This window comes from Corvus moneduloides, chromosome 1, assembly GCF_009650955.1.
Source record: "Corvus moneduloides isolate bCorMon1 chromosome 1, bCorMon1.pri, whole genome shotgun sequence".
Taxonomy (NCBI): domain Eukaryota; kingdom Metazoa; phylum Chordata; class Aves; order Passeriformes; family Corvidae; genus Corvus; species Corvus moneduloides.
In genome coordinates this window covers 122,280,735-122,306,052 of record NC_045476.1, presented here as the reverse complement: position 1 = coordinate 122,306,052, position 25,318 = coordinate 122,280,735, and the positions used below count along the sequence as shown (strand labels likewise).

Sequence of the window (25,318 nt, the reverse complement as noted above, 5' to 3'; positions counted from 1 at the left end):
TCCACCCCAGACCCCTCCCGGATTCCGCCCGTCCGGAGCCGCCGCTTCCGCCGCGCGGTCCCTCCCGCGGGCCGCCCCCTCCCGGCAGCCCTCGCGCCGGAAGCGGCTGACGACAACAACAAACACCGGCGGCGGCCGCGCCAGGCAGGGTTCCCCCGGTGTCCGCGGCCCCCAGCCCGCCCCGCCGGCCCTGCCGAGCCGCCTCTCCCCGCCCCTCCCCGCCCGCCGCCTTTCCCCGCCCGGCCGCGGGCCCCGCCGAGGCGCTGCGCGCCCCCGCGGAGCCGCCGGGCCCGGCCGCGCGGCGCGGGGGGGACGCGCCGCCACCGCCGCAGGATGAGCGGCGCTGCCCGCGCGGGACCCGGGGGTGAGTGCGGACGCTGCCCGGGGCTGTGCGGGCTCCCGCCGCCGCTCCGCTCAGCCCCTCCCAGCCGCGGGGAAGGCGGGGGTTCCGGTACCGGGAGGGCGGCCTTGGCGAGGGGCGGCGGTCCCGGCGCTGGGCGCAGGGCTGTACCCGTGGGGCGGGCGACAAAGAGCTGGGAGGCGGCGGGGCGGGGGTCGAGTGGGACCAGGATCCGGCGCCTGGAGCCGGTCCCGGGGCGGCGGGGTGACCCCAGCGCAGCTGCTGGGGGGAGGGGGGGGGGGCGGTTGCTGCCAGCCCTCAGAGGGGAGCAGCGCCCGCTGGGCCGGGGTGCTCCCTGCGTGCCCGGGGCTCCGCTGCCAGGGCGAGGGATTCGCGGGGAAGTTACTACAAGGAATGACTCAGCCTGGCAGCGCCTCCGTGCTCGCCGTTGGCGGCGGTCGGGCGAGCGCCGTGCAGAAGCGTTGTGTGTTTACAAACGTTTTTCTTCCTCGGTTGTTTACTTGGTCCTGCTCCCGAGGAAGCATGTGTCCTGTAATGAATTTTCCCTTCAGTTTCTCCTTACGGCTCTTTGGTAGACTTTCAGGCTGTTCTGTGCGTCAGTGCTCAGTTTTCTTACTGACCCCCAAAGTACTGGCTGCCAGCGATCCAGAGGTAGAAATGCTAATATAAATGCTGGGAGAATTAAATGAGCTGATATTTGTAGTGCTCATGTTTCTCACTGAACGTCGTCTAGTCATGAAATAAAAAATCGTGTCTGGTCCTGAGAAACCCAGAAATGTTAGTTTAGACCTCATATAACCATAGCTTTTTTTTCTCTTGTGTCATTTGTTTTTGTCTGATGTAATTACATGGTATGTCCTGGCCATGAGCCATTTCTTGTGGTTCATATTTTAAGCTTTCACCTTTATTTCTTTATGGGAAAGAATGAAGAGGTTGAGGTTTGGGGTTTTTTTTTCCTTCTGCTCACGTATATGTGTGTCAGAAGTAGTTTGTGCTGTTTGGTTTATGGAAGGACTTAACACTTCTGGAGGTGTGTGTTTTACTGTGTGGTGAAAGATACCTCAGCAATGCTGGAGAAATAACAAGAATGGAAAAACATGTTTCATACAACTGTATGAATTTTATACAGCTGAGAAGTACTGTGAGGAGTAACAATATAAATAGAATCAGAATTATAGAATGGTCTGGATTGGAAGGGACCTTGAAGATCACCTAGTTCCAACCTCCCTGCCATGGGGAGGGACACCTTCCACTAGACCAGGTTGCTCAAAACCCCATCCAACCTGTCCCTGAACACTTTGAGGGATGGGGCATGCACAGCTTCTCTGGGCAACCTGTTCTGGTGCCTCACCACCCTCACACTAAGGAATTTCTTCCTTATAGCCAATCTAAACTTACCCTCTTTCAATTTAAAGCCATTGTCCCATGTCTTCTCCCATACGTACCCTTTTAAAAAGTTCATCTCCATACTTCATGGAAGTACTTAGTAATAATGAAAACATGCACATTTATGGTATATGTAAGTTATGAATTTTAAGAATATTTAGTATGTAGTACCTTGGGAAATTTTTAAAAGACGAAGCACATGAAGAAAGGGCCTTACTGTTTTCTGGTGGTCTAATACAACCATTTGTGCCAAGAAGCAAATATTAACAAGAAAGAATTTAGGTATTCTAACATCATTAAGTTTAGTTTAAAGTGTGTGGAGGATATATCTGTACTTACTCTAAATGCTGCCTGGAACTCAATACGGCTTTATTTTATTATGTTGAGAGTAGTAAAGAAAATGACTTACTGAAGAACACATGGTAAGGGTCTTTAGAGCTGTGCCAGTTTTAGAGCTGGAAATACAAACGGGATCTTTTGGGATAATCCATTATTGTAAGATAGACCTAACTGTGCTTTGAAAGTGCATTTTTGGAAGTACATTGTTGTTGTGCACTTTGTAAAAGTAGCTGTGTGTTTTGTAGATTGTAAAGTAGCAATCTATCTTAGCTTTAATTGTTCTAGACTTGTGCTCAGCACAGATTTGGGTTAGTAGTTTCTGAGATCCTGTTTAAGGGACTGTCTCTCCCATGTCAGGTTACTATATTTATAATTAGAAGTGTACACAGCAGATTTGTGCTCTGACTGGAGAAGAGGGCAAGGGTTATTTTGAGGTCTTTTGTGATGTCCGTTTAAAAAAACTGTGTGTCCCTGCATGTTGTCTGAACACAGCTGTTACATAGCCTTGCCGAAGCTAAGGTGGCAAACATAATTTCTAGACTGAACTTCAGTTATTTTGGTTAAATAGGGGACGGAGTGTATGTTGGGAATAAGGGAGTAGCACATGCTGATTTGTTGTTTTTGATAAGAGAGTGGCAGTTACAGTGGGATCACTGGAAAGAATTTTTCTGTATGTTATCAGTGTGTCCTTAAGTCTTTATTTGCTTTTAAACTAGCAGTTGCTTTCTGTGAAAGACTGGCTTAGAGTGATGTAAGGATCTTAAGACTTATATTGCACAGGATGGGTTCATTAGCACGTTGAGGTAAAGTGAAAACAAGAAGTTAAAATGAAAAACTATAGTGTGCTTACCCAATTGTCACACGAGCCACTTCAGTCATTTGGATAGTGCCCAAACAGTCATGTGTTTCCTTCTGCATTTGCAATATTGCTCAAAAAAGTTATGCTCCTGATTTTTGGTCCACAGCTCAATGACATTATATGAACAGTTTCTGAAGATGAGGAGGGGACAAAAAAAATACCTTAATAAAGAAATACCTTACTGCTTTCAAGGAGCCTATTGATAGCTAGCATTCTGATGCAAAGTTGTTAATCAGTATTACTGAGTAGCAAACACTTAATTACAAGATGCCAACTTACATAATACTATTGTATTATACTGCAGGATTGATACCAAACAGGCAAAAAAAAAAAATAATTAATATGTAAATTACTAATTTAATTGCAAGAATTAGATCTGTTTTCTAGCTGATTTGCCAGACTAATGATTTTGGTGTACAAGTTGAAAGATCTCACATGAACTGTGTGTTGTAAAAGCCTATAGCACAATTAATGGTGATAAAGAAATGGCTAGCAGTTATTTTTGTGAGCTAATTAACATTCTGTGGTTACTGAGAAAGTCACTTGTCTATTTATGAGTTAATTCGTAGTGCAGATCCACTCTTTATTTAGTTTTAATTTAAATTTCAGTTTTTTTAATGTAGTTCAGTTGAAAGGCAAGGTGGAAGACATCATAGCCATGTATCAGCTCTTTCTATCCTTTCTATTTGTAAGCAGTGTTGGAAGTGGATATACTTTGTGTTTTCTAATAGGATTCAAGCGTAACTAAATTGTTAATAATACATGAATAATATTTCAATACCAATTATTGGAAGCTGTCAGTAGAAATATCAAAACAAATTTATTGATACCACATTTACATTCATTTTACATTTACATTGAGACGGGGCTGGTCAGGGCAATGCTTGCTTGTCTTCTGTCCATCTCCAGGTGTGTATTTTCCTTTTGTTGTTCAGGTTTGCAGTCCATGGTTCTGAGCTCAAACTACCAGCTCAAGCAACAGCTCAGTGTAGCTTTTTATGTTCGTCCAAGATGTTGACACTTTCTTTTGGGAACAGATTTTGCAGCTGGGCCTGCTGTCTTTATCGCATCAAGGTGAAATGATTATGGTGTGCTATATATAAAGCTCTAGTAGTTTGTGCATCTAAAAAATAAGCTGTGGTAGAATGTGATAGCCTGTTTTCTATGAATAAGTACAAAAAAGGCTTGTTTGAGGGCTGTATGAATTTCTTTCTGACCTGTGTTGATTACTTGTTGGTGGAAAGTAAAATGTAAAACTGCTTTGTTGACTAGTTGGGTTCCAAATGTCCTGCATCTGTCTTGCTGTGTAATGCTGTAGGATCAATGGAAGAACGGTGTGTGAATATTTGAGACCAGCTCTGCCTAAGTAATGTTCTAATGGGTTTTTAACTGACTTCAGAGCATGGTTTTATTTTCTCTTTATAAAATAGCTCATGTTTTCTTACCTCTTAAGACTTTCTTTTGAAACAGTATTTTTGCTTTTTCAGGAGAGTAGGAAAGCTGTGGTGGCAATAATGAAATTGTGTGTTCAGTATTTCAATTGCATGTTGCTTTTATTTGGAGGGATTAGGTGGAACTAGTATCTGTATGATACATCAATCTTCATTATTTTTCTTGAAGATGTTTGACAGGCCAGTATGTTGTTTTCATTTTGAACAGATTGAAAACAGTATGTATTTTAGAGGTAGAATGCAGTATTGAAGAACTAATTATAGGAAAAGTTTTACTTACATCATGGATTCAAAAAATCATACCACCCTTAGCAAAGCTAAAATACAAATTCTGTAAGAATTGCACTTTGCTGAGGTCTGATTTTTGAATGTTTGAGGTAGCTGTTCCTAAATTCCCAAATTCTATTTTGATTTAGTGTTCAGTTTATCTTTTAAATGACTTATCTGCCTTTTTTTTTTTTCTATGATTGAACATGTAATAATGCTCTTTTGTGTTGTAGGTATAGCTGCAGTACTTTTTGCTCTTTATTATTTGAATGGTGTTTTTTTCCTAGTATTGCAGGGACTTTCAATGTCAGTGGTTTATCTCAAACTTTGAGTTTGTTGATGCCAAGTAGCTGTGCTGGTATGTCAAAAGCCTGAAGATTTTACCCTTATTTATTGTAGTTGGCTTAGGATAAACAGTTCATACTGACAAAATGGTGCTTTTATTTATATAGTTTTTCTTCCATCCTCCACAGTGTGTATTTTTATTAAATTCAGATGAAGTGAAGATGCTTATATAAGAATATATTGTGTAACAGTACTAGAAGCTCTCTTCTAATACGTTGTGCTTATGCTATATTGTAAGTGTTCTACTAGTAAATTCAAGCTGACTTCTCTATTTAAAAATATTCTTTGCAAGTACTCGTGTTGTCTACTGATTGAAAGAGACTTGATTCTCACCCTGTGAATGGTTTGAAAATATGACTCAAAATTCTCAGTTCTGTCTGAATGAAGGGGGGGGAGGGGTAATGTGTATGCCTTTTTATATGAAAGGCTTGGTAGTAAAATACCTATAAATTTCGAAAAGCAAGTGTATTGTAACAACATTTTCACATGCATATTATGGCTCTAAACAGGACAATCAGGCTTCAGTAAGCCAGGAGTATAGTTGTAATACCTCAGTTGTTGTAAGTTGTGTTTTTCTTTGTCTTTCTTGGGGTTTCTTTGGTGGTTGTATAGCTCTTTAGTTGGTAACACCGTATAAAAGAATTTATCAGTGCACATTGTTAGTTGTTTTCAACTACCAAAGATTTATATTCCAGAAAGGTAAAGAAGGGCAGATGAAAATTAGAACTAACACCTTCTTGAGATTAGAGACAATTTAATATTCTTCAAACAATCCTGCAGCTTTTCTTATTTCTCAGCACATTGCTGTTATCTTCTTTCAAACTGATGCCAATAGAGATTCAAAGGTGATTCGTAAATATGTCATATCCAAAAAGAGTAATAGACTGATCTGAGAAGAATCTAGACATTTCTGAATATGTATTCCTAGGGAGACTGGGGGTTATATCAGCGCTGCATCTTGCTGTTGGTCATTTACTTACCTCTTTCAAATACCCCTGGAAAGAAAAGAATGTTGATAAATAGGAGGAGGTTGGTAGATGACATGTGAATTATAAGTAACTTCAAAAGGAGAAATTTGGTAAATTCCATCTTTAGATCATGAAAGTTCAAATACTAATTTTATAACTAATATAGGATAAGAAAAATTTGAAACAAGTTTGGATGTTGCAAATCAATTGAACAGTTTACCAAGACAGTAGTGGATTTCCTTATTACTAGAAAACTTTAATGGTGTTTGAAAATCTGATTGCTTATGAATAGAAATTAAGGAAGAACCTGTGACTTTTATGTAGGCAGTCAGAATAAATCACGAGGATCTTTACTTGCCTTACATTTCATTATTGTCAATCTTTTACTCTCTTTTCCATCTGTAGTGTTTTCATTCCTATAAAGTAAATGCCAGTTAATCAGTCTGTGTTTTCATCTTTTGAATAGTTCTGGCCAAGATTCTTCTTTTTTTCACATAAAAGAAAAAAAAAGTTGTAGCATTAGGATGTTGTATCTGAAGAGGGAAGAACAGGGGAAATGGCCTCCTAGACTATATTTTGAGAAAATCTGTCCTCAGTTGCATCTGTAGTAATTGTAAATTTTTATGTTATTTTAGCCTGCTTTTAAGAGGGTACTAGTTCGGGTTTTTTTACTAGGTTTCCATTTCCAAGAGGGGATCTGTTAGTAACTGAGGATGGCACGGGCAGTTAGAAATGTGAATTATGCCTTCTGAAAATTTTCACTTGTCTTCTTGAATGATGGTTGTGATGTTGAGTATCCTCTGTATTCATTGGCCTCTTTCCAGTCATAATTGAAGTGTAGCAGTTTGTGGAGTTGTGTAATGAACCTGGTGACGGAACCAATTTGAGCTATCAGGATCCTGGGGAAGCATGCTGTTTCTAACTTAATGCAGCAAAATAATCCAGTTTATTCCATAGAAATATGGATAGTTGCATCACTGAAAGTTGGTGCAGGGAAAGGAGCAGAAGAACTGGTTGAGGAAAGGGATTCATAAGACTGGTGCTCTTTCTGTTAGCAGAGTTTGTGGCCTTGGTTAATCAGAGAGAGTTAGTGGAAGAGCGTTGGTGCTGACTTGTCTGAGTTGGGCATAAGAAAGAATAGACTTTGTTTTCTGTTTCTTGCAGAATTGTTTGCAAACACTGGAAGATTTTACATGCTAATTATTTTAAAGAGTATGTGCCTACAGGAAGAACCTTCCCACCATTATGGAGTCAGTCAGTAACTTGAATAAAACCACCTGAAGCTCCACGTCCCTGAGAGCACCAATCTTTGCAAAGAGAATGTATTATCTCTGTAATTCAAGGGAGGCTTGTACTCCACAAATGCTTTGAAATGGCAAAATTATACATTAAAAAAAGAAAAATCTGACAAAGCCTTCAGTTAACTTTGTCAAAAACTTAAGGCGCAGACAGCTGTGGAAAGGCTTGTTTCCATCAATTAAAAACAAAAAGAGGAAAGAAAGAGAAGGGATACTTCTACAGGCTGTGGGCTGTTTCCTAGCAATAAGGTTGTCAGAAATCCTGGGTTGGTTTCCTGACTTGTACCTGTTAACTGAGGCACAGAAGTTTTACTTTCTGTCGTGCAAGAGATGTGGAGTTTTGAAAAATGTGGTAAAATTGTATTTACTGTTGGAAGAGGAGAACTTTTGTCTGATCTGTTAACATGGATTGTGTTTTGGCAGCTCCTCAAATCAGTGAAAACAGCAATGTAAATAGATGCTAACCATCAGATCTGAAGCTTTATAATCATGTCCATATGGAATCATGACACAGTGCCTGAAAATGTGCTTGTTGTCTCATGAGCATGTTTGAAACTATTGCATTCCTAGAATTCACAGTGTAAATTTTGTCTGAACTTGTGAGAAGCTGCATTGTTTTGGGCCACACCGATTTCAAAGCTACTCTTTCATGCACAGTGTTTTCTTGCCTACCCAGATGCATTTGCTTTTGATCTGCTCTTTTGCCCTTGATGTTGTTGAGGATCTCTGAAGGCATTGCAGCACCTACTTAGCTGAATGAGGAGCTTCCGTGTAATTCAGAGTTGTAGGAGCAACTCTGAATATGATGGCTGTATGTAACTGAAATATTAGGTTAGTATTATATAAAATTATTCATCTTAAAGGAGGGGAAGGGGGGAAAAGCCTCTTAGACTATGAAATACTGAATTAGTGACTTTTGAAATTCCTCTTTAGTGAATGGAGAAGTAGAAGCTTAGGAATGTGTCCTGGTTGCTCTGTGGGATTGCAGCTCGGCTCTTGGGTTGAGTGGAAAAGCTGACCAGCAGCTGAGTTTGAGAGCTGTTAGGAACACAGTGACTGTTGGAGATGCTGTAGTTAAGTAACCGCCTCTGTGCCTGATGCACATCTCAACACAGTATAAATAGAGCTCCAGATGGCACCTTACAGATGTCAGGGATTGACAGCCTTTCTTTAAGACTACAGTGTGGCTTGAACATGAGGTTTATAGGCTTTGATATAAGGTGGTAATGGGAGATAGGATCTCTACCTGCAGTAATATATCTCTGTGATTAAATGTGGTCTTCTTGGTAAATTTATTTTGGAGGAGTAGGGGAATTAAATTATTCTCTGCAACTGGGTCAGGAGGAGCTCACTCATCACACAGCTTAGGTTTTTTTTCTAATTATTATTTTTTAGTTTTTCTTTTAAGTTTTTAGAGTGCCTTTTAAAACATCTTTCCTTTCAACAGTTGGCTATCCAGAAAATGGTATGCATTTGCATATGTATTTTAGAAACATAGCCATTTCTGTTGCATAAAGTGTTACTAAAGAATGTGTGCCCTTACAATGGGGTCATTATTTCTATTCTTCTGATGGTGGTAGTAGTAATATTTCGCAAAATTTAGGTATTTCTGGTTAGATGCATTGGATGCAGTATTGAAGAAAGCTCGAAGCCTGCTTTTGGAGACGATCTTACAACTAATGTGAAGAAAGGTGTTAGTTGCATTAAATTCAGCTTCAGTTTCTATTTTCATTTTCCTTTGATTTATGTGCTATAAAATACTCAGCTTTTGGGGTCTGCAAGTTGGAGCAAAAGAGCATTTTTTGAAAAAGCACTTGAAAATAAAAACAAAGGAAGTGGATGTAGAAGGCAGGTTTAGAGAAGAAAACAAAATTAATTGTAGGGAATATTCTGCACTGGTCTTGTACCTTTGTCTATTATACATATGCCTAAGTTGAGGTGAAGCAGGAAATGCTGCTCTGAAAGGTGAAATCACAGGAACTGCAGCATCTCAAAGGCAAACCTTAAGATTTGTGGTATGGAAATGAAGCACCATTTAATAACATGCTAATGTGCTCTGAAGTTGACTCCAGCTCGAGAGGTAATAAAGGTATATTAGCCTTGAGGGGAGATGCTACCCAGATAAGATACTCAGTGAATGAGGAATAGCACTTGAGTCTTTTTAAGCACGTCACAGGCTTGTCAGCCTTTGCCTCAGATGAATTGCCCTTTCGACAGGCAGAAATTCTGGTGGTGTCCTGTGAGACTCCTGACCGTGGTAATTGGGGGTAACATTTATGACTCATATTGGAGACGCTGTTACCTGTAGTGTAGTCTCAGTGCCTCTGCAGTAAGGGAAGTGAAACTTCTGTATCAGCAGCGCACAGGTGATGATCCCACAGAGCTATGTGAATGTCTAATAGCAGTGTGAAAATGCAGGCACTGTGTGAGCAGACTTGCCTTGATCTGATAGTTTAGCTAGTTCTGTCTACTTTCAGTCTTTTTTTGACTTGGAGATACACACAGGACAAAAAGAGTTTGGGCCTCTTGGTTCTATCTGACCTGGCAGGTGAAGCGTTGATAAGTATCACACTTAGCATACAGATGTGGAGCAGCACTTCCCTGCTCTTCCCTGAGTACAAGAAGCAAGGTACCTTATACTGTTTGTGTTGGTGTTGTGGATGGCATTTTACACCACTGAGTTTAAAGGAAAGCCATTACTTTGGCATGGTTCATTTTAAATTCTATGGTATTAAAGAAAAATTTGTCAGTATCTTTGTTTGCTCAAGTTTAGTTTGTAATCCAGATTATAAAGGAAGTCTGGGAATTGAGATGTCAGAAGCATGAGTGTGAACAATTAAGATAATACAGAGGGAACTTAAAGACTAAAGTGAGGTTGATGAATGTCCTATTAAACCCAAACAGCATAAATGTTGATTTCTTTGTCCTCCTCTGAATGCCATGATTCAGTGTTTGAGTTTGTGAAGTTCTTGAAGTTGTTCCATGAAACAATGGAACAGTCAGCATTAGGTAATTAGGAGCAGGGATTTTGCACTTAAGGGCAGAAATGGATGGTTAATGTACCCATAGGATTATTTGTGGAGTGCTGTGAAACCTGTGATGCCTGTGCTGTAATGATGAAAAGGAAGGGTCCATAAATAGATATTAGTTTCCTTCTAGAGATGTAACAATGAACGTGTTCTGAACTGAGATACATCTCAATACTTGTAAACGTGTTGAAAGTATTGATCAACGCTGACTTCAAAAATAGTTGGTTGTTGAAGAGTTTATATTATATAGAAAAAGATTGCAGTAATTGCATTGCAATGTAAATGCAGTGTAGAGCAGTGAAATATATATTACAACCAGCACAATGTATTCATAGCTGATTTTGGTGGTTTATTAGCTAATGTGACAATATACTTATTCTCAATTATGGAAACTTTTTATACTTTGTGCCATTCTTACATTTTTATAATCTCATTTATTTTCTTGTATTTATGCCTACTATATTCTGTTTGCTCTGGCAGCTGTTACAGAAAGTTTCAAATGTTCAGCTATTTTTTAAAATTAAATTATTGATAATTCGTGGCAGTTGGTCAGAGAGACTTCTATCCCATAATGTGAAGGATCTAGCATGGATCTAATGCTGCAAGTTACACAGTTTAAACAAATAATCGGGGTGGACTAGTCATTTGTTGTCTTTTTTCATTACATAGGTAGCAGCTCTGTCTTTAGTAGCTGTCAGATTGTGTAGTTGTTCAACCTCTATTAAGATGAATTAAAATAATTTCAGCAAAAAAACCTTTGAAACTTGTAACACTCCATAAAAATTTAAAGCTAAAAATAAATAAAGCCTGAAATTCTCCTAATGGCCTGTTCTGGTAATAAAAACAGAAGAAGAATAAAATGTGTTTGGATATATTCTGTTGAAGCTTGATGGTGAGACTTTTGCTCCAAGATTGCATTAAGAGTTTGTGTTACTGCTGGATGATAACAATATTCTGGAATATTGGGAACAAAGGCCAATTCGTGATGTGTGGCTGACCTTGCCTGTAATAGTCTGCAATAACCTGACCTTTGAAAGAAAAGAAACTTAGGTAACTGTGGTAGGTTTTCATGTATACATACCCTCTGTAACTTACCTTTCACTTTGAACACAATCAGACAGATTTTGTCCAGACATGCAAGACTAGGGAGAGCTCTCAAAATTAATGTTTTTCCAATGTTGTGAAGATGGACAGCTGGAGAGAGGCAGTTGATGTAGTTCCTGCTGAAGGGAGGGAGGGCTGCAGTATGTCTTTGTTGGGTATCAGTGAATCTTGCAGGGGCGGCTGTTGTTCAAGGCATGTATTCTATGGAACCTTGCTTTACATGATTCCTCTCTTCCTGAAAGTGTTCGCTGAAATTTGTAACAATCTTGAGAGTGGGTGAATTTTGTGGAATTCTGTGAATTCTACATTCTTTTTTTTTTTCTTTCCCAAAGAGTAATCTAATACAAATTTGTCCTGCCTGTGTCATTGTAGTTCTTTTCCCCCAGCATTGTTTGATGAAATGTTGAGAAACAACACTTGCTTTTTGTCTTCTTAATGGTTGCAAAGGAGTTACAAGACAGAGATTGTGTTGTGTTCCTAGTTTGTGGCAGAAGTGTTTCAGTAGTTTCATGTTAATGTGCATTACTTTGATCTAAAGGAAGTATTCATAAATTCATTTTGCTCAAGTACAACTGTTGACTGCTGATAGCTAAACTGGAGGAGGACACTTTAATTACAATTTTTCTTGTGGTAGCACTTAAACACATTGGTTATTTCCCTTTTATTGTACCTTTGCTTCTGATAAAATGTTACGTGTGCATTTTGCATAGGAGTGAAGAGGGAGGGGACAAAAGGGAGGAAAAGAATTCTTCTGTTCCATGACCATAAAATGATTATTTCCTTTATTACAAGGTTTTCAAATATGGAATGGAGTGTTTTTGATTGTCTGTAGTAGCATAGGTTGTATAAAATGGTTTACATGTTCTGATGGTTTTCAGGCTTCAGCAAGCCTATTTTTAGTAATGGATTATCACCCTTTATAGTGCCCGATCATCTTCTCAGAAGCTTGCTAGGGCATTAACATGATAGAAATAATGTTTGTTTGCAGTTTGGAGTTTGTGCACTGGCTTCACTGCTCTGAGCCCAATAGCTCATCAACATGTTCTTTGCCAAGGCTCCTTCTCCTTTGGCACTGCTACTTAACTGAAGACAGTTAAAATGAACTAGGGTAGCCTAAAAAGGTCGCCTTTGCTGATCTGACTCATTTTGGTTGTTGTAGTTTCCATTGTAGTTTAAAAAGCAGTTCTGGGAGAGAAGCCCCTGGCAAAGATGCAGTGACAAGCAGCTGGGAATCTTCAGGTTATTAAAAAAAAAAAAAAAAAAATAGAATAAATAAATCTAACGCATGTTTTGAAAGTAGGTGAATGGCTTAGCAAAATAGGTTACCTTGTTTCAGGTAAGGAAGGTGATACTGATTCCTGAAGGAATCTGTGGGAGACAGCTGCAGGATAGGACTCTTCATTCAACAGCAGTAGCGTGTATGTCTTTTAATGCTGGAGTTTCATAGATAAATTGCCTTGTTAAGACTTTCTCTATTGCTCTCAGCATCACCACGTCAACATTCTGCATCAGTTCTGAAAAATAATTTCGGTTAATGGAAAAGCAAACATTTCTTTATAGCGAACTAAATTTCTCTCCTTGTAAACACTCAAAAGTATGATTAGTAGTTATTTTAAACAAAATTGATGAGCGAAAGTATTCAGATGTATAGCAGTTCTGGGCAGACTTGTGACTGGATAGCATTATTAATTAACAAAACCCCAAACAATTACCACATAATTATTCTTCTGGCATTAACATACACTGATTTCTGTATTAGATGCAATTATGGCCATAAACCCCTGACATTTTAATAATAATTTTTTACTAATAATTGCATTCTGTATCCTTTCTTTGCAGATTTTCTCTGGCTTTGAACAGCCATGCTACTCTGTTGCCAAAAATCAAGTAAAGCGAATGTGCGCCGTTACTCTCCTCTTGAATTTGAAGAAGGCGGTAGCTCTGTATAGTGCCTGAAGGTAATTCTTTCTTTGCCTGAAGTTAAAAAGTTAGAGACTCCTGATGTATGGCAGATGCTGTCATAAATATTGTTGATCTTAATAGTGTTTCTTCTTTCTGTGTTTTTGTTAGGTTTAGTGTTATGGTTTGGATGGGTAAATGCTTAATTAAAATTTTACTTCATGTATGTGTTGGGCACATTCTCTCTCAAATACCACTTTAGCTTTGGTAGTAATGTTCATATGAAAACTAGGTATTATATAAGCCTTTTACTATGTTTAGATGTAAAAGAGAGAATTTATTAATAAAATAAGGAACTTTTAGCTTGTTCTTGGTGTTCAGCAGTTTTTATCTATCTAATAATTTAGTTTATAGAGTATATTCTCCTTTTTCTGATACAAAAGGAAGCTGGTGCCACTGAGTACAGTAGAGTTCAGGTGCAAGGACAACAAAACTCTTCAGATCAAATTATTTAACTGGTCCTTTTTTATTTGATGTAGTTCTGTTTCTGAAGCCTTGTTGTGAAAATGAATGATTTAACTAGGACTATAATGAATGCTTGAAAAGTGTGAGGGTAGCTGCTCTCTTGTAAGAAAACTCTTACGACTTTCTGGAATAAATAGTCTGATAAAACCTCTCCCCCCTACTCATATTAATGGCGTGTTTGTTATTTTTCTCTGTGGTTTGTAAATTTTTCTATGTGTAGGCAAAGACATAAATGCAAATTCAGACTAATGTTTGAGTAATATGATTAGCTGTGTAGACCCTGTATGTGTGTCTTATTAATACTACAAAGAAAGACGGACAACTTATATTACCTGTGTAGTAATTTAATCCAAAAAGTCATTTTTACAATGATATAAGAATATTGCTTAGTGGCTAAAACTTACAGCTTAACTTTTCATCATTCCTTCCACAAAAAATTCAGGTTATTAGTGACTGCAGTGCTAGTTGTATTTCTGCAGCAGCTTTGGTAGTGTGGTGGAAATTACTCATAAGCTTCCTAGCTCCTAAGGAGGAGAAGAGAAAAAGGCTCAGAATTATGGAGTACTTAAGTGATAAAATCTCAAATTAAGTCTCAGTGTTTTATGAGGCAGGTTAATATTTTTCATCTGTCACATACACTGGAAAAACACATGCATAGAGTCACTCGTCCATGGTCTTGTAGGGCACAGGACTGAAAATGTGTGTTGACCTGCACGTTCTTGCTTGAATGCTTCATATTTGCTATCAGTAACAAAGAAAGGAGCTACTGATTTAGCTAATGCTGATAACAGGAAAAAAAAAATTTAAAGCTATTACTTACTGTAGAGAAATACAAAAAGGAATTTTGCCTTCTTTCTTTTCTTTGGTTTTTTTTTTTTTTGGGGTGTTGCCAATGATTTAATTTCTGAGTGAAAAAGTATGGACAGGGATAGTAGTGAGCAGATAGACTTAGTGGCTGTAAGTTGAGGAATTAATAGATTGTGCTGCTGTTTGTAAAATCTAGAAAAGATGTCTGGAAATTATTATCTGGGGCTTTAAAAAGGTATTTCATAGTTGAGAAAAGCCAGGTAATGATCTGGGATGATGGCTTCTGCAATTGGAAGTCATATTTTCTTATTTTTTTCTAATTTAGTTTCTTTTATTCTTCTCAGTGTATATTCTCACATGTTCTCCTAACTGTCTGTGCATGCAGAGACTTACCCTGCTCATGTTTGTGGCTAGAGGAGCAACATCTCTGTCTTTGGTAGTGAATAAAGAACTGTGGAATGTGAGCACTGATGTATTCACCCACTATATATCTGAAAGTGTGTTTTCAAAAGCATGTGTCTTGTCTTTTTCATGATTCCTGTGAAACTAACGCTTGAAATTTTTGTTTCAGTTTCTAAATGATTTTAGCAGTGGAAGTTACAAACTTCAGAGATCTAAAGAAATCATCATGAAGCTATATGTATTTTTGGTCAACACTGGAACTACCCTTACGTTTGATACTGAACTTGCTGTACAAAAGTAAGAGAGTAAATTAATTGTATATTGTTTAAATTTAAAAAGTATGTATATTTGTTATATATTAAATATTTGACAGATATTAGGTTGGTTTTTTTAGTATGTCAGTGCAGTTTTCTTCTAGGTTATCCTGTATTTGAGTGAATTTTGGTGGTTGTTTTCTTCATTTTTTTTGTGATTAGCATTTTCAATGCCTTGCCAAGTGATTGTGTGTGCAATTCCATGAAAGAGTAGAGAAGTTATTTACTTTCTGGGTCAGTGGCAGAGGCTGACCTGCTCCTGTTGAATCTGGTGTTGCGTTTGGTGCTTTTTGAAAGAACTGTCAGAATGACTTCAGATCTTTTGTGCCCTTTTATTGAATAGTGTTTTTATTTGGGATTTCTCTATAAATGGTTTATTTTTTACTGTCTGGCATCATAGAGGAAGTTCTGCAGGTTGTTCTTTCTCTTGTCAGTACACTCATCCTGAAGAAAATGTGTGCTCTGGAATGTTTTTAGATTGGATCCTAAAGAATTGGCATGAAGGTTTTTGTCGCATGTTTTAGATGGGTAGAAGTGGATTCTGTCCTATGTTGTAAGGCTCCAAACTGTTTTAGATGATTTTATTTGTAAAACATGAACTCCTGAGTGCCCAACTACCTGGAGCGTGATCAGTGTTAGAGGATCATGCTGAAGTCCCAACAAGTTTACTGTTTGTATTTTTTTTTTTCACTGCGTACTAAAAGCATCTTGCAAATGTACAGATGCTTTTAGAGAGGTTTGTATTGTATTCTTTTTCATTATTCTCATGTGCAAGACACCTTGGGGGTAGCAAGAGCCAAGCTCACCTGCTGTTTTCATATTCTATCAGTGATGAATATGTTGCAAGTAATTGGGCATAAAAGATTTCTACCATGGATTTTGTTCTCAAATCCATTGTTTCCTTTCTCCTGAACTCCTGTTTGTAATTTTCATGAGTGAAAAAGACTAGAGTGTTTTAGTGTGCTCTTCTCTAAAGCTAGATGAAAGTCAGGGTATTACTGAGCATGAAATAGTATTTCAGCCATTCTGTTTCTACTGCGTCCTTTATAGATGTGCCCACACCTCTATAAGCTGTCTGATACATTTAGACATTACATTTCTAAATCATGGTGAGTGAGGTGCAGCATCAAAGCTGCCATGCCAGGCTCCTAATAATCTGTTATGGGCCCACTTTTTGCTCAGTTGGGTTCTTTTTTGGAAGCTGTCCAACAACTGAACCACACAAAATCAAAGACTCTTCAGTCGAACAGTTTAACTGCTTATTCTGTATATCTGTACATACAGACTTGCTCTTTCTAGTTCTAACTTTCTTGGGTTCTTCGCCTGTCTCTTTGTACATGGACAGGCCAAGCTACCTTCCTAAAGACTGTGGAGGTGATAGGTGCATGGTTACTGTAACACAGCTAGCAAGTACAAGCTTGTGCTTGTGAGAGGTTTGTAATGAATCACAGAATTTATGATGTCATGCTGAATCATGGTTGCTTTAAATAACAGATCTTTATGATCTTTTTCAAGTAACAGTAACACTGTTAAATTTCCTGCTAGTTACATCAAAACTATTGATGCTTATATTATTCAATTCATACTCAGAAGCTTTTTTTCTGCCTTTGCACAGGTGCTACCACAGTGTGTTATGTTAGCTGGTGTCAGTAACTGGATCAGATTAGTAAATTCTCATTTACTTTGCTGTTTACGTGTGTTAATGACACAGTCTAGAACTGCCTAAAATAGGCAGTAAAGTGAAGATGTCAGCTAGAATTGAATGTTTAAGGCTGTTGAATTAAAACCAGGGATGGTCTATTGATATACTGTTTCTATGTTAAAGTCTGTGATGTTTATATTAATTTGTTGCAGGTATATCGATTGTTAAGTTTCCTGTTATTGTAAGTGCTTTACTGCATTTCATGTACAGTAAATCAGCCAGAGTTTATTAGGTGAAATTGTGCTTATGCATAACGAAGTGTTAATAGTCTTGTCTTCTAGGGCTTTAGCAAGTCAGCTGTTTGGTCATAAAGTATAAATTCAACAAACACAATATGATTTCTACAGCTGTTACCCTAAATGCTTGGTGTGACTTAATCCAGAATTTCAGCATGGTAACAGATCTTGGAAGAAATGTTGCTGGTGACTTATCAGCAATGCAGAGGCTGTTTTCTTTTAGCTGATAGCTTATTAGCTGCATATCCAAAATGCAACACATTACAGCACTTTAGAAATATGTCATTGTGCAGAATGAAAATGTTTCTTTTAAAAATGTTCTACTCTGACACAGACAGGTCACCTGTGTCTCTTACAGAAATACCTAAAATGAGAGAGAAAAGTAATCTGATAGCATCATCTTCTCTTCCCTTTTTTTTTTTTTTTTTTTTTTTTTTTTTTAGTGTGGCTGATCTGAAACATGCAATTCAAACAAAGTACAAGATTGCCATTCAGCACCAAGTACTGGTTGTCAATGGAGGAGAGTGTATGGCACCAGACAGAAGAGTGTGTAGTTACAGTGCTGGAACAGTAAGTGCATGCTGCATTCTTAGCCTAAACTGTCATTTATAGGGGAAGAAAAAGATTTATTACTAAGGGATTTTTAAGTATTTTTCTGTAGTGTGTTGCTTGCTGGATTTCTTTGATTTGAGAAACAATGTTTATATAGTCAGCTTATAAATGTAGATTTTAACTTGTTCTCAAGACATGTTACCCACATGAGGAAATCATTGATGGTTCAACAGTGAGTTGCCTTTACTCAGTGTTTGGTTTCCTTTCCTTTTTGAGTGTAGGACACCAACCCAATTTTTTTATTCAACAAAGAAATGATCTTGTGTGAACGTCCACCAGCTATCCCCAAAACCACATTTTCAGCAGAGAATGAGATGGAATTGAAAGTAGAAGAATCTCTTATGATGCCTGCAGTGTTTCATACAGTAGCATCACGAACACAGCTTGCTGTGGTAAGTAGATTGTTACTGTATTTGCACACCAAAGGAAAATATGTCAGAGGGACAGCTTGATGTAAAATATGAAATAGTTTCTTCAAAAGGCAGTAAGAATGGTGTATTAGTGGTGATGTATTCTTCAGAGGCTTTGTCTCAGAGTTTCAAGGTAAATTTTGAAATGTGCTTGCTTCTTCAGCATGTTCAGAGCTTCTTTCAAAACTGTAGTGTAAGACATCTTTTGGATGTGTATGTTTGCAGCATTTGCAAAACAAAAGCAATCGGGTTGCTTTGGACCATGCTTCAGTGCACTGCCTTATTTTCAGTGTCCTCAGTCTACCTCAACTGGAAGTGAGAAAAGTAACTTTGGAAATGTTGTTAACTCAAGTAGAAAATTTAACAGTATAATTTTTAAAAGCACCGTGCCAAACTTCTGTTTCATGATATATGTCTAAACAACTGGTGAGGAATTAATAAAACGAAACTTCTTCCTAAAATTCAGGTTGCCTATTATTGAATACTGCCTTTTCCTTGCATATTGCATATATTTACTTGCAAAGTGATCAGAATTCCAATTTGGTTATTTCTGTGTTGTTCTGATAGGGAAAACTCGCTCCCTGCAAGATGGCCAGTAAGATACCAAGTATGCATGCAGTAAAAACCAGATGCATGTTCAAGACACTGACAATGCCTTCAGTAGCTGGACTGATTGTGTTTCTTTGTTAAAAACTCTCCTAATAGTCTTTTCAAATTTTACATTTAAATGGATTAAATATTTTTCATATCTCTAAAGATTTTTTAAGCTTCCGTTGGCTGGCAGCAGAATACTTACGTGGAGCACTTCACACAAAATGAATAGTGATACATTTTTTGTCTGGTAATAAAATTTCTTCATTTCAGTGACAACTTTAATGCAGTCCAGAAGAACATGTAGCACTTGAAGTGGCTGGGGTTTAATACTGTACAGTAGAATTCAGAGAAAAATGTTAAGTGTTGGATGTAGAACAGGGATTTTGGTTTCTTTCTTGGCGTTCTGGCCTGTCAGAAGGGAGGAAGTTCTCCAGAATACTATGACCTTGATGTACTGTCTGATTTAAGGCAAGGATTGAGTCCAGTAGACTTTTTCTCTCTCCCCCACCTGTTGACAGTTACAGCTGACTTTGTAAATAGGACCCTGAGTTATTAGGTGTCTGTGAATCATATGACTGTCATATAGAGAAGAGTGGATATCAATGTGAGTTCAGCTAAGGAGTAGGAGGTTTTCAGTTGTGCTCTGTGAAGAGTGTGAGGGTTCTGATTTTACCAGCTGAAACTGAAAGTACTTTAAAACCATTTTTTGTGAAGTATTAAGAGGAGGTTATAAAAGTAAGCAAGACTGATTGCTTTTAAATACTTAACATTGATTTGATATGAAGGGAGACTGTAGTAATTGCTATAGTCTTTGTGTTTTGTTGAGGGTTATGGAAGGGAAAGGTGATGGTAGTCTCGTTTCTCACTGTTATTTTATCTGGTTTCTCTATTCCATGCCCTGTTTTCTGGTCTTAGATTCTTAATTTGGCTTTCAGTTTGGTAAAATTACTATACAATGATGGAACTTATTTAATCCCTCTGGAGTAAGCTTTTTTTATTCCAGGGGTTTTATAAAAAATACTCCTATTTAGACTTGAAAAGAATTGTTGGTACTGGCTAATCTTCCCCCTTTGATTCTGATGATTGTATTAATATGCAGAGCATGCAAGTTTATTGTAGTGTTTATGCTTTTAAATATGTTATTTAGATCTTTACTGGCTCATTCTGGTGGCAGGTCTATAATACTATTAATATTACGCTACAGACTGGAAAGTTTATATAGAGAGAGTGATCTTGAGTTTGATTTGCAAGAAGAAAATAAATCTTTCCATACTTAATGTCACCTATTAGTATTAGTGCAGGACTGGGGGAAGCAGGGGGAGGAATTCTCTTTAAACATGGATCCAAGTAAAATGGAGGTTTTATTTTAGCCTGCAGATTATTTTCAGGAAGATTATTATTTGTTCCCCACTTTTGACAGTTCTTCCCTGCTTGTAAAATGGCTATAGTGATGGTATTTGTTTTCTCATGAAAAACTTGGAAATTTATTTAAAGATTAAATAGGTAGTAATATTCGTAAATCTGATTCACCTTTGCATGCACAGTTAATTTTATCCAAGATTTTAAATGTTCTAAAGCCATAGGCTCTGTGTTAGGCTGTGAAAATGAACTGAGTACTTCTCTGGGATGTCAGGGGACTGACAAATCTGTCATATGTGATGAAAGACTAGTAAATATTCTGTTGTGATTTTTAGATGTACCAAGGTGTGAAAACTGGATAAAGAAGTAGTGCAGTATTGTACTGAGGTAGTTTTTCTTGATGCCTGCTTGAAGCATATTGAGGGAGGACTGGGAACGTGGTTAAAGCATTAATCGTCTCCGAGGTACACCATAAGCCTCTTGCCTGGGAGGAGGAAAGAACATGGGATATTAATCCTTTTCAGAATCAGTTAAGATCTGGAGAGAGCTAGAAAGCCTCTGAACCTCTGTAGTTGTGTGATTGATGCATCCAAAGCCACACTGACAGTACTGTATGGGAGAGTTTCTGCAAAATAGACATTAAAAATCCAAGCTTTGTCTTTTTATTAATTCTAGAGAAATGGTAACCTGCTTCACCAGAAAAGCAGAATGGCAGTACTTGATAATGGAGAGGTTTTTGCCTGTGGTAATTATTTAGAGCATTTTAATTAATTAAATTTGATTACTTAATATTTACTACTATTACAGGTGCTAATACACGATGATAATGTTGAGTAGTAGGAAAATAAAGGTTTCATTCGAAATTATTGCTCATGAACAACAAGAAGTAGTGATGTGTAACTTTGTAAAAATAGGGGAGAATATTTGGTAGCTATTGCTTTTTATTTAAGCTGGTATCTGCTCTGCCCAGAGGCTATAGGATATGATCTGTAAAATCAGACTTGATAAGAAATTGTAAACATACAGTGATATATGGGTTCTAATTTTTTTCTTCACAATGAAAGTAGTTCTAGAGCTTCCTTTAGCAAGTATTTTTATGAATCTGTGCCATTATGGCCTCTCCATCATTTTTTCTTTGTCTAAACTTGATCATTATTGACTTAAACTATGCTTTTGCTTTCTGCATTTTTTTTCCCCCATAATCTGCTGTTACTACTCAGGTATAACTAGAAGTCGTGTTTTAGTTCTTAGTGGAGGTCCTGGCATTCTTATGGCCTGTTGCATATATATTTGTAGGGTATAAGTATATGTAAAAGCAGCCATTTTTCCCTCAGGTAAAACTAATTTCTTTGACTTACAGGTAGCCTTTTTTTAGATTTCATGACTCCTAACCAAAAATCATTCCTGTGGGGAACTTACCTTGTGTTTGGTTTTCCATGGTACTGTGTTTGTCATATCAAGATACATCCATTTTCTATTTCTTTTTATTTTCGTGATTTTAACATCTATTACAGATTTTCTTGTTCCTGTTCACTACCCGTGATCTCATTATGTTGAATTCACAGTATAAAGATTAGGTAGCTTTAAAGAAGCTGCATCTGTTCCTTAACTCGTTCCTTTACCATCTAAACTGAAATTCTTGCCACAGGTTTTGTCATTTGCAGTATGATGTCTGTGTTTATATGTTTTTTAAAAAGCTCAGTTAAATCAACTTTCTAAGCCTGTTTTAATTTTATGTCTTGGTATTCTGGTTTTTCTTGGGCTAAAAACTTACCTTTGAGATATCTCTGCCTGAAGGGTTCCAGGTTGCCTTTTTACAGCTAGCCTAGTCTCCCATCCTTCTTGCAGTTTAGCAGTTCTGGCCTTGAGCTGCAGTATGTGGACAGTGAGGTGCACACAATGTGTGCAAAAAGTTTCATGCACACCAGCTGAGAAGACAAGCTGTTCTCTACACAGTATGTTGTGCAATAAGTGGTGTCGTGTCAGTCTTGTCTAATCTTGTGGTCTTGTAACACCGCTGCTTAAAATGATTCCTGGTAGTTTAGCCTTTAGGAAAGGATTATTTATTATTCTTTTTTTAGTGATATAACTGAAGTTCCCACGTCATTTGTCCCAGAGGGATATTGAAAACTTGGACTTTTGTTAGTGGGTATGTTTCACATCTCATGGGATGCTGCTGCTGTCATGATCAAACTGTCAGTTCCTGTCAGTTCTTCTTTGAGAAGTGGAAATGAGGATGAGAAACTGTGTGGTCATTTCATTTGGTTGTGTAAAACCACAGTTGTAGTCATAGTACATAGTCATAGATTCTTGGTTTAGTTTCAAACACTTCAGATATTTAAGCCAAGAAGTATAGTCATGCTTCCTGAAAGCTGTGGATCTACTATTTAGAGAAATGCTCTTTTCTACTAGAAAATTGCTTTGAGACTCTCTGGAAAGAGTTACTTTAAAATACGAATATTCTTCAAGGTGTGTAGTGTTTGAAACAATTGTGTGGCCAAATTAATTTTGGCTAAATTATTTGTCTGTTACGGTATGCCTCAGTGGCAGGGAGGAGAAGAGAGATCCAACAGGCAGAAATTGTGCAGCAAGATTGATTTATTTAATTATTTTACAAACTCTTTTATAGACATTTTTCTTCATAGTCTAATTGGTCAAAGGATCAGCCACCCCTTGGGATGATTGGCTAAAATCCTAAAACATCCGTTGTCAAAATATTTTTCTACTGTAGCATAAACAAAGCTTTGCAAGGTCGCAGGTGTTCATAGTTTATAGAACACTGCTAATATCTTCTGTGAGAGAGAAAAGTAGCTCGCGGGACTGGAAAGAAGCAAGAAAAATTCCTGCTAGCAGCAATATTGTATCCACAATTTGTCTAATAGTCAGACACACTTGTGGCTCCTCCAAAGAAGTCCAAATTTCTCTGTAACTCAGGTTAGTGATCAGTCTCAATCTTTTAAAGTAATTGAGCTGGCTGGGGTAGTATGGAGTAGGTTTTAGTTTATCCTAAGGTATAATGAAAGATCTACTCTAAGGCAGATCTTTCTAAATGCTACTCTAGCATTTTGTTTGCCCTTTGTAACTGAACTTTAGATCAAGCTTTTAAAAAATTGATCTGACAGAAAAGAGTTGGGTGATTTGGAATCAAGCTAGTGGAAGTTAACACTTATACCATGGTTTGACTCCCTGACTGTGGTGGTTTATGTCACTTCTCAGTACGTTTTGTGATGGTAAATTCTGTCACTTGACTTCTCCAAACCTACTTGTAATATCAGAGAGAAATGGTGAAAGTAATACTGAAGAAAGTCATTAAGCTGTGACTAACAAAATAACTTTTTCTGTATTATGCTGGTGAAATAAGTATGTTTAAGTAGGAAATAAGTCGTGAACTGTGTGGACAAATATCCAAAGGATGCAGTCACCAAAAATGACCGATATTAAAGAATTATGGAATAATTGGCTGTCTACTGACAGGAGACAAATTGAAATATCAGTCTCCTTTACAGTGAAGTTAACTGCTCCAATTATAAGTTTTAAAACTGAAATCTTGAAGTGTGTCTTAATCTAATAGCTTCACTGATGTTTTAGCTGTGTATGCATTAAGATAATGGTCTTGGTTACTAGTTTTGGTAAATAAGGTAACAGTTCCTTGTTGTGAAAGTGTTTATCTGCGGTTACAGTGTATGAGTTTGTGGAATTTTACTTTTAAGGATCATTTTTATTGGTCTGAGGTTGATTTTTATGGTGATTGAAACCTGTAAGGGAGTCCCTTTTACAGAGTTTCAGACACATGGCAGTAGAGGACTTTGATGACTTATTTCCTTCTACCACAGGGTTTTAGAGAATGGAAAGAACCCTGCATTTCCTGAGAACTTTTGTTCTTTAGAGGTAAGTCCAAAGACCACTTAAGACAACAGACCCTTGTCAAATTTTGCTCATTCAGATGAGCAGAATTACGACAGTAGGATGCAAAGTCTTGAAATTGATCCTAAACACTTCACCAGTTAATTTCTGCATTAGATAAAACATACTTTGTTGCTTCTACTGATTTTTGGTTGAAACCTAGAAAACAGAATTAATTATAATCAGAAGAATTGCCTGAATTTAAGTTGTGGTTCTCAAAGGAAATAATTCAACTAAACACTCTGTTACAATACTCAACCAAAGATTAAAGCATTCTGGTGGCCCTGTGGATTTCTTGAAAAATTGGGTAGGGAAGATGTTGTCTTTATTTACTCTTCAGCATAACAGCAAGTGGGGATTAGTCTGGGTCTCGGTACTCTTATCCTGGTAGTGGTGCTCTTTTAGGTACTCATTCCAGCAGTGCAGTGAAGTGGTTGGTGTTCTAGATATGCTGCTGTAGGCCACTAGGATGAATGTAGCCCTACAAGGCAACTGAAGTTAACTTTTGTGCTCTGTGAACCATTGGGTGTCTGCCAGTAAGACTTGAGTGCGTCTGTGAACAGTCAATGACAAAAGCAAGCCTGTTGTTAGGCAGGCTTCATTTTCTGCGCTGGAGCTGGCAACCTTACTGAGAAGCGTTAAAACATATGTTGGATTGCAGGCCTTTACTTCTGTGCCTGACATAATTCGGTTTTTAGAATTTATTCATTTAGCAGAGAGCTGCTTAATTCTTTCCTGCATAGAGTCATACAGTTATATAAAATTTATAGGTCTAGATCCTTCTAAAGTGGCTGGAGATCTCTCACAAAGATGTTGTCTATGGATTTAAGACAGCAGGTAGAAGGAAAAAACTACATCACCTGAAGCTTTATTTCAGAAGTGATGGAAAGATAAGAAAGGTGCATTTGTGTAGCTTTTAATTTCATAACTTTAAAGAAAAAAGTTAAAGTTAAGTTACACAGGTACTCCAAAGGAAACAAAACAACTTTTCTGCTTTGTTTTCTTGCTGCATGCTTTCACATTTTGAAAGCAGGGTTGACTAAAACAAAACAAATAAAATACGGGTTTAACATAGTGTTCTTGTTATATGCACTGGTATCTGCTTAGTATAGTCTAAGACTGAAACAGTTCTGGCATGTGGACAAATA

At 37.7% G+C, this 25,318-nt stretch overlaps 1 protein-coding gene across 2 annotated transcripts in view; it reads left to right on the top strand.

Moving 5' to 3' along the window:
• The first annotated feature begins 284 nt into the window (after positions 1-284).
• The window catches only part of RB1CC1 (RB1 inducible coiled-coil 1), a 68,663-nt gene continuing 43,629 nt past the window's right edge, over positions 285-25,318 (top strand). For both annotated transcript variants that reach the window (XM_032125159.1, XM_032125150.1), the window contains exons 1-5: positions 285-364; positions 13,247-13,365; positions 15,210-15,337; positions 17,736-17,862; positions 18,126-18,296. In XM_032125159.1, the coding sequence (XP_031981050.1) occupies positions 15,267-15,337; positions 17,736-17,862; positions 18,126-18,296 (369 nt within the window). In that variant the 5' untranslated portion in view covers positions 285-364; positions 13,247-13,365; positions 15,210-15,266. The remainder of the gene's footprint in view (positions 365-13,246; positions 13,366-15,209; positions 15,338-17,735; positions 17,863-18,125; positions 18,297-25,318) is intronic.